At 41.0% G+C, this 9,907-nt stretch overlaps 1 protein-coding gene across 1 annotated transcript; it reads left to right on the top strand.

Moving 5' to 3' along the window:
- The first annotated feature begins 4,928 nt into the window (after nucleotides 1-4,928).
- On the top strand, nucleotides 4,929-8,776 carry LOC120671826. Its single transcript, XM_039952076.1, has 6 exons — nucleotides 4,929-5,443; nucleotides 5,558-5,676; nucleotides 7,042-7,399; nucleotides 7,474-7,560; nucleotides 7,765-7,858; nucleotides 8,424-8,776. Exons 1-4 carry the CDS (start codon nucleotides 4,942-4,944, stop codon nucleotides 7,542-7,544), a joined length of 1,050 nt encoding a protein of 349 aa, XP_039808010.1. The 5' UTR covers nucleotides 4,929-4,941; the 3' UTR covers nucleotides 7,545-7,560; nucleotides 7,765-7,858; nucleotides 8,424-8,776.
- Nucleotides 8,777-9,907: the final 1,131 nt, after the last annotated feature.

The raw sequence follows: 9,907 nt of genomic DNA, 5'->3' as shown, positions 1-9,907 counted from the left end.
TCTGAGGGACGGAGAAGATGTATGGGAGCTGCTGGTGTTTTATAGCCAATCGAGGCGCGCACCTAATTAAGAACAAGGTTAATAATTCAACCGATACTGGCTGTAAGAATCCTTGCAGCTATCTCTCAGTCTCAGTCCACTTATACAGTAGTTAGTTCTTCATCATTAATATATAATTCACTTGTCTCTCCTATTACAAAGTTTTTTATTCTTTTGTCGAAACCGACTGTAAGCTTACAACCCTATACTTCTATCCCGTCTTCTCTCTCCTCCATCTCAGCATTTAGCATGTTTATAATATATTATAATACTTACTCTTAATAAACTACTTACCATTAACTAGCTAGCTACCGTGTGTAATGAACACATTACATTCATTACATGACGGACGGATCATGCATCATCATTGCACTTGCATTACATGGACGCCACACCATGCATGCACACGCATGTGACTATCAAGTTTAATTAATTGTAAAGACGATATGCACACACAGTGCAAGGTAGCTAGGCTCTCTCGACCAGCACAGGCTGCACAGCACAGGTCGTAGTACGGACGTTCTTGGATTGCCCCGTTGGTTTTCTATCACATCCATTCCAAGCAATCCAATAATCCAACCCAGCGATCTCTCTCGATCACCTCCGTGTTCTCTCCCTGCGTCTGTTTCCGGCCAACCATTGCACTGGCCGCTGCTACTACTAAGATTATATTTGGAAAATCTTCGTGATGACTTAATAATGCCAACACACTATAAATTATCTATCTATTATCTTATTATTTGGCCAACAAACGGAGCCTCCACGTTCGCTCTCAAGGCCTAAAAATTCCCACGTTAATCGGAGAAAAATAGAAATTTAAAAATTATCCACCACTGCCATTATGATAAAATTAGCCCAAAATACCCCTGTGCCTAATTAAAAATCACACATCAATGCCATTATAAAAAATTAAATATAAAATACCATTTAGCTAACAACAATTAATCAAAATAAAACAAAAATAAGAATAATTATATGCATAATATTATTAAAGCTCAACAAAATCAAATTGTTATTATAGGTAGATCATATTTGAATTGTTTTAACCGACAATAAGATATAATTTACGATAATGAACAGAGTGATGTATAGTAAAAAATAGTATAATCTTTAAGTAAAGATACAACGATATGCGAATTTTTGAGCTTTCAATACTAGCCGCGCAAATGCGCGGGCTGTACGCCTAGTTATCTTATTATTTGGCCAACAAACAGAGCCTCCACATTCGCTCTCAAGGTCTAGAAATTTCCACGTTAATCGAAGAAAAATAGAAAAATAAAAATTACCCACCACTGCCATTATAATAAAAATTAGCATAAAATACCCCGTGCCTAATTAAAAATCACCCACCAATACCATTATGAAAAATTAAATATAAAATATCAATTAGCTATGTATCAGTTACAAACATATACTATTAATAAAAAATAAAGCTAACAACAATCAATCAAAATAAAACAAAAATAAGAATAATTATATGCATAATATTATTAAAGCTCAACAAGTCAAATTGTTATTACAGGTAAATCATATTTGAATTGTTTTAACCAATAATAAGACATAATTTATGAAAATGAACAGGGTGATGTATGATAAAAAATAGTATAATCTTTAAGTAAGAATACAACGACATGCGAATTTTTAAATTTTTAATACTAGCCGCGCAAATGCGCGGGCTGTACGCCTAGTTATCTTATTATTTGGCCAACAAACGAAGCCTCCACGTTCGCTCTCAAGGCCTAGAAATTCCAACATTAATCGGAGAAAAAAAAGGAAACTTAAAATTACCCACCACTGCCATTACGAAAAAATTAGCCTAAAATATCCCTGTGCCTAATTAAAAATCACCCATCAATGCCATTATGAAAAATTAAATATGAAATACCATTTAGCTATGTATCAGTTACAAACATATACTATTAATAAAAACTAAAGCTGACAACAATCAATTAAAATAAAACGAAAATAAAAATAATTATATGCATAATATTATTAAAGCTCACAAAATCAAATTGTTATTATAGGTAGATCATATTTGAATTGTTTTAACCAACAATAAGAAATAATTTACGATAATAAACATGGTGATGTATGGTAAAAAAAATAGTATAATTTTTAAGTAAGAATATAACGACATGTGAATTTTTGAATTTTCAGTACTAGCCGTGCTAATGCGCGGACTATACGCCTAGTTAAGATTAAGATCTAATCTTACTCGATCACGGGCGCGCGCGCACACACTACTAGCTCGTTTGGATTACTTTTTAAGTACTAGTATCATTACTTTGGATTGACTTTTGTAGTAATTGCATGACGCAGACATGGCGCGTACTACGTGCTATTAAACCGCGAAACTTGCATTGCGTCCTCGTTTATTAATTGTCGCTTCGAAGCTCTCCATCATCGTTCGTCGAGAAAAAAAAGTCATATATGGTAGCTACATGTACACTACATTAACTATATATATATATGGTAGCTACGCGTGGCCACATCATGCATGCATGTATAGCATCATGCACGTAACAAACGTTAACTTGATCATCTATCGTATACCGTACGTCTACAGTCCTTGCATGTGTCGTCTAGGCATCTAGCCCTAACCGTACCGTACCGTACCCTAGCCACCAGCCACCATTGCCGGCTCCTATTAATTAATCGCTGAGGTGCACCAGTCCTCCATACACGCACCGCGTGATGCTTATTAATTCGAGTGGTTATTACCTAACTAGATGCGCGCAGTATAGTACTGTTTATATGTGGACAAAAAGTAATTGTGCTTTTAACACCGCTACTGTTTGCATTGTACAACAATTGTGGTCAGTAATTAACCTAGGAACATTTAGAACTAGGAGTACGTACGTAGGAACATCGTCCACACATGCATGTCCTTAGTTTGGAGCTCTCAATTGTCATCGTTCGTGCCAATTAAAATCAATATAAATGTCCTTTACACATTATTATATTACAAGTATATAACCTTTTACGCATCAAGGCACGCTCCTACTACATATACTCACTGAGATTGTTTTGAAGGATTTTCTTTTTAAAAAACACGATGGAGATGCTCACTTGTATATATCTATGTTAGGTTCTAAGTAGCGAAGCCCACATAGAACAGGAGAAGGTTCGATGGCACAACAGAAGCAGGATGCGAAAATGTGCTCTATTTTCTTCAAAAAAATCAACCTTCTAAAGTGAAAACAGGAGGGTGTATTTATACTCCCGACCTCTGTTACATGTTTCCCAAAATACCCCTACCTAATCGAAATCTGCGATGGTTATTCCTCAGGATGTAGGCAGGTGCGGGCCGGCCTGGTTGCCTGCAACCGCCGTCCTGCAAAAATCCCATTCCAAACACCTGCCACAGCCCGTATTTTGCAAATGGGCCTCAAATGTGCAGCCCACCAAGCCCAGTGGGTTCTGCAGGGCAGCCTTCTTCCTTTACCCCCCCTGTGCATCGGGGGCTCGCGGCGACGAGCAGACCATCGGCATCGCGCCTTGCGCGCCGCCGCCGCCGCCCCCTCCCTCCCTCCCGGCTCCTGCAGTCCGCGCCGCCTCCTCCCTCCCTCCTGCAGTCCGTGCCGCCTCCTCCCTCCCTCCTGCAGTCCGCGCCGCCCCCTCCCTCACTCCGACGATGCAGAGCTCTACAAAATCCGTGGCGTCGCCCTCCCTTCCTACCTCCCTGCACTGCGCGCCGGCCATGTCCCTCCCTCCCTCCCCTGTAGTCCGCGCGGCTACCCTAGCATCTGTACCCGCGCCGTCCCGTGCGCACCAAGCCGAAGCACGGCCGCCTCTGATTCATGGCGCCGCCATGCCCTCCGGACCCGCGCCGCCATTACCGGTTCAAGAACGGGTAAGTTAGTTTGTGGATGCGTGGGTTCTTAGATGGGTGGATTCTTTCTCTAGATTTTTGAGATCCTAGATTTAATTTATATATATATGACAATACGCAGTTTACTGAATTTTTGAGGATCCATTGGAAGCATGATAGGTTAGTTTTCTGTGGTCCTGTGCAACTGGCCAAGAATCGTTACTTAGGGCCTGCTTGGTTCAGCTCCAAAATTTACCTTGCCAACATGAGGGCATGCCAAATTTTTTTGCCAAATCTTGGACAAGATTTTTTGGATGGCACTTGGTTTGGTGCCAAAATGTGTCAGCCAATATTTTGGCCACCGATTGGTTTGCTATTAACATACAATTGCCAATGCCCATGATTTATGCTATCATATAATATTAAAACATGCAGCTTGCATAACAACAGTTCATTACTGATAATATTTTTACATATAATACAAATGAGTTCATCAAGTGCAGCCAACATTCATCTGAGATCAGCACAAAATAATATCCCCTATGTTAGGAGTACATGTTTCTTGACCACCTTCGACAGTTCTACACTAGCACAAGTTATAGCAACATGTTCCTACCGTCATCTGACAACACATGCAAAATAGCTTAAGCAAAAGCATGGATATGCTGTCCACTTAGAGCACCTCCAAAATACCACATGCTTCAGGATCCATACTCACTCAGAGCTGCCATATTCACCTGCATACTCACTCATTTATGTATATAAGTTGTTAAAAAAATGTCCATGCAGTGCTGAGAGTTACCTCAAAATGGATGGGATTGCTTCAGTCATGCTACCAATGCAAGTACTAATAACTGAATTTTCCCTCGTAAGTTACTACCCTGTTTTTGCCAGTGGCGGCACATTAAACATTAATTGCTAGCTATTAGGTCATGTTAGTGCCACTGGTCCACTCTAAATTGATCTGGATATTACATAATTGCTGTAAGAGTTTGCTGATAATAAAAGCCTGCAAGACTGCTAGATACAATAAATGAGCTTTTAGATTGTTCTCCCTAGCTGATGGTAATGTTGCATTTTCTTCTTTGCAGATGGAGTTGGCATCACAATCTGTACCTGAAGAAGTTGGGGGCTCAGGTGGCGCACATTTGATCAGCTCTTCAGCAAAGAAGCATAAAAAGCCTCCTGCTATGGGAAATCAGAAAAGGCACCTGGTTGCAAAGCGGGCAGAAACGAGTCAAAAGAAGCAATCGGCTAAAAAACGAGTGAATTCTCCTACAATGGGAAATCAACAAAAGTACCCTACAAGCTCTCCATTAAAGAGGCATGCAGAAATAAGTAAACAGAGGCCTGCAAAGCGGTTCAAGTCTCCAATGGTGGGAAACAAATCTCCGCTGGTGATAAGGTCTCCGCTAGTGACTGGTTCTCCAATGATGAGGTTGGTTGTGTCACCTGTGGTGATGGGGCCAAGGTCGACATCACGCAGCCCGACGAGTCCTGTATTGGCACCACATGCTCCAGAGAGGTCCCCATCCCGTTCCACATCGCCATCGCCAAACTTGGATGATCAAACAATATCAGTGGATAATCCTGGTAATAATAACTAGACTAGCTTCCATGTCATGCTTTATCACTATCTAATCAATGTGATTGTCTAGCTTCCATCCCATGCTTTCCACTGACATCTCTCTTACACCAATGCTACAGATAATTCCACTTCTTCCAGAAGCAAACCACGCAAATTGAGATTTGAAATATGGAATGATATGGATCCTATTTACAATGGTGGAAAACTTATGCAAGCGCGATGCAAGCATTGCAATGAGGTATTTGCTGCAGCCCGTAACTCAGGAACTAGTCACATGCGTAGACATTTGGTTGTGTGTGAACCAAGGCTTAAAATGCATGATATGGTTGAACAATTGAAGTCTTCAGAACTGTCAACGGAGACAACAGTTCTAACAAATTGGAAATTTGATCGCACAATCACTAGGTGTGAACTTGTTAGACTGATTGTTCTTCATGAATTGCCTTTCTCATTTGTTGAATACGATGGGTTCCGTAGCTATTCACTCAGCTTGAATCCCCTTGCTGAAAAAGTATCTAGGGTAACAATAAAAGAAAACTGCATGGAGGTTTATAAGAATCAAAGGGCATCACTAAGAGATATGTTTAAGGATTATAATTACAGAGTCTCATTGACAGCTGATTTGTGGACTTCCAATCAGAATAGTGGATACATGGTAGTTACGTGTCATTATATTGATGATGAATGGCGAGTTCAAAAGAAGATAATTAGGTTTTGTGTGGTGAATACACCGCATGATGGTTTTAACCTATACAGTGTGATGCTACAGACACTTAGGTATTACAACATCGAGGACAAACTTTATAGCATTACACTTGACAATGCAAGTGCAAATAAGTCAATGATGGATCTGCTACAGCTTAATTTGGTGAAAAAGTCTTTGTTGCATTGCAAAGGAGACCTGTTTCATGTTAGATGTGCCGCCCATGTTCTCAACCTTATAGTACAAGATGGGCTGCAAGTGATTGAACTTGTCATTGATAATATTAGAGAGAGTGTGAAGTACATCAAGAGTTCTCAATCTAGAAAGGAAAAATTTGAGGAGATAATTGTCGAGATGGGCATATATTGTAGGAGTCGGCCTTCACTAGATGTTCCAACGCGTTGGAACTCAACGTGTGATATGTTAGAGTCAGCTTTCCCATTTCAAGAGGCTTTTCATGAGTTAGCAGAGAAAGATAAAGACTACCTATACTGTCCAACAGCTGAAGAGTGGCAAAGAGCTTGTGCAGTTTATAAGTTTTTGAAGGTATTCGAGTCAGCAACTAGAGTTGTTTCTGGTACAAGGTATCCTACCTCTAATCTATACTTTCATGAAATTTGGAGTGTGAAAGTAGCATTGGAATCGAAAGAATCAAGTGGAAACAAAACTGTTGCATCGATGGTTCATCGAATGAAGAACAAATTTGCTAAATATTGGATGATATCATACTTATCTAATTGCATACCAGTAATACTTGATCCACGGTTCAAGTTTCGGTTTGTTGATTTTCGCTTAAAGCAAGCTTTTGGAGACAACGCCAGTGTTCATATTGCTAAAATAGATAGAGCAATAAGAAGTTTGTTCAATGGTTACTCATCTGAAACGGGAGAGTCCTTGCAGTCTTCTACTCAAGGAAATGGCACTGCATCTTCATTAAAAGGTCACTGGGCTGATTGGAGTACACATGTGAGTGCTGAAAGTAATCAAGTCACCGGGGAACTCGACAGATATCTTCATGATGATCTATTTCCATGTGACGATGACAGCTTCGATATCTTGCACTGGTGGAAGATGCACACAACAAAGTACCCTATTGTAGCTCGTATGGCCCGGGATGTATTGGCTGCTCCTGCATCAACGGTACCTTCTGAATCTGCGTTCAGTACAGGAGGCCGAATCATCTATGACCATAGAACTAGGCTGTCAGGCAACACTGTGGAAGGTTTGATTTGCTTTCAGGACTGGCTTAGAGAATCAGGTTATAATTTACTACCTTTTTGAATTGGTTTATTTATTTGAGATTAAAAACATACTAACTTTTAAATTCTGCAGGTTCATCTTACTTTGACATCATAAAGATTAACAGCTCCAGTAGCAGCATTGAAGAGCTTGGAGTTGCATGATAACTTGAAAGACAAGGTCAGTCTCTGCTGGTGAAACTTTTGTAAACTGTTGGTGAAACTGTTGTAAATTTTTTTATTGAATCTGTCATTTGTGATCACTATTCACTATAAATGCTGGCAAAACTAAGCTGCCTTGTTTTCTTTTCAATGAGATCTGTCTTCCACAAACTTGAGTTATATTTGATATCTGACCCTTTGCCATGTGTTTGTTTCATCACAGGATGGCACTACAAACTACTTGAAAGGACTTATGCTGGTCTTGTGTTATCTGATCGTTGCTGCCAGTTTCTTTGTTCATGTTGATCCGCAATCAAGTGAGTAGCATTTTCATAGTTGGTCATGTTTTTTGCTACTTTCCCTATTCCAGTTAGTTTAGTTAATTTACATGTAAGAAACTAATGAACTGTGCATGCCTTTTTGCAATATACTGTGCCAATTTGTTTTGGCATCTGCAAGTATGCAATAGACATATTCAAGTATACATAGGCTAGCTGCAGGGGCATCTCTGAACATCTGTGCTTGTTCATGGATTTGCATGACGTCAGCACAGAGATTGCCTAGTATGCAGTAAGATGCTCGATCAAAATTAACTGAACATTGCGTTAGGAACTGCATGAGCTGCATGCTAATGATGCTGTAGCATTTGCCATTTCTTTTGTACTGCTTGTCTTGGAACATTGAAATGAACTTGCATTTATGCACAAACAACACAAGATTCCAGGTTTTGCTACTTTCCCTATTCCAGTTAGTTTAGTTAATTTACATGTAATGAACTAATGAACTGTGCATGCCTTTTTGCAATGTACTGTGTCAATTTGTTTTGGCATCAGCAAGTATGCAATAGACATATTCAAGTTCTTTTCCTTCTAAATATTTCAGTTACAGCTCAAGAGGAGGAAGTATATCAAGATTGTTTTCTTCTGAAGATTTTGGTGATCCTTGCACTACGTGGACACTTGACTACTAGAGAAGGAAGTGTTCTACCCGGAAGAGCAGAACGGGCTTCTTTTTTTCCTTTTTTTGGAGATAGAAGAGCAGAACGTGCTGAAACTACATTAAAAACTCTGGAGCCAAGCTGTACTTCAGTATCCCATTCACTGTCTTTGTTGTGATAATCAGGAAACCTTCTCCATTGGTTATCTCCTTAACGTTGATGCAAAGTGTTGCGCATCTTGTAAGATTGTTGCACAATATTGAATGTTGACTCTGACCTTGTGGATGATTTCTCCTAATTGAGTGCCAAGTCTTATCTAACTTGCGGTTGCGGCGGTTGACCAAGTCTTATCTAGCTTGCGGTTGCGGCGGTTCAGTGCCAAGCCTTATCTAGCTTGCGGCGGTTGCGGCGGCCTGCAGGTGTCCGGCAAGGCCTAGCGGGTCAACGCAGGATGAAAGTTTTTAGCACACGGGCTCCTGCAGAGCAAGCCGCATGTGCGCGCGGCAGTTGCGGCGGCCTGCAGGCCCTCTGCAGACCGGCCCGCTTACATCCTGAGTTATTCCGGTCCAATGGACATTTCCAGAGCTTGGAGTGGACAAACTGACTACCCCTAAGAACTCACGCTTCTCATGTGATCACGAAGGTGACCTCAGGCCTCAGGCTCATGTTCCTCACGTGTCATCACCTTCGGGCGGTCTCGAGTAGGACATAGCATCTTCGAAGGTCGCAGAATGATTCTGTTGCCTTTCGGTGATCGCCCAAGGACCTTCGACCATCGTACCGTGAGGTCTCTGTGCAACGCCGAGCTCTGTCCTCAGGTTTGGAGGTTCTAGAAAACCTCCATCCCTTACGAGGAGGTCGCCAATGACCTTCGATCGTTCATGTGTTCCATCCTGCAATGAGAAACGATGGAGAGAAACCATTTCTGAGGGGGTTATGTCACCGATCGGGTTGTTGTCATGAACTTTGGTGCACTCAAGAGCTCCACATAACCTTTAGCTAGTCCCCTTCGGAGGTGGCAATCCCCAACATCTACAAGTGTACTCAGCTCTACGAACGCGCACACATCAACACGTAATCTTTGCGAGTACCTCCAAAAGACGACCACGGTACATTAATATTGACAAGTCACCATATATAGGTGTTTCGCTACTAATGGGTACTTCCCCTAACACAAAAATAATAATATCATTTATTCACTGGGTAAATCCAGAAAGAACATGGCACGTGCTAGCAGCTAGAATTTGAAGCCAAGTGGATAAATTCTACCATAAGAATTTTTTTGTTTGATGCCTCAACCCTCCAAGTACAAGCTGTAGTATCTAAACTCACGCACAAACTCACACCACCACACTCACGCCCACACGCACACACGCTGTGCGTAAGCTAGACCTACAACCTATAGTTAGGAAATTTCACGTGGCTGAGA

The sequence above is a fragment of the Panicum virgatum genome, chromosome 5N, assembly GCF_016808335.1.
Source record: "Panicum virgatum strain AP13 chromosome 5N, P.virgatum_v5, whole genome shotgun sequence".
NCBI lineage: Eukaryota > Viridiplantae > Streptophyta > Magnoliopsida > Poales > Poaceae > Panicum > Panicum virgatum.
The sequence above is the reverse complement of the archived record's forward strand: the minus strand, read 5'-3'. Positions and strand labels throughout refer to the sequence as shown.

What these genes read in the sequence shown, in the direction of transcription:
- LOC120671826 (XM_039952076.1), top strand. Translation starts at nt 4,942, where the DNA reads ATGGAGTTGGCATCACAATCTGTACCTGAAGAAGTTGGGGGCTCAGGT. An exon ending in AATATCAGTGGATAATCCTG is followed by an intron (nt 5,444 to 5,557) that starts GTAATAATAACT and finishes CCAATGCTACAG; the next exon opens with ATAATTCCACTTCTTCCAGA. An exon ending in GATGCAAGCATTGCAATGAG is followed by an intron (nt 5,677 to 7,041) that starts GTATTTGCTGCA and finishes GAGTCCTTGCAG; the next exon opens with TCTTCTACTCAAGGAAATGG.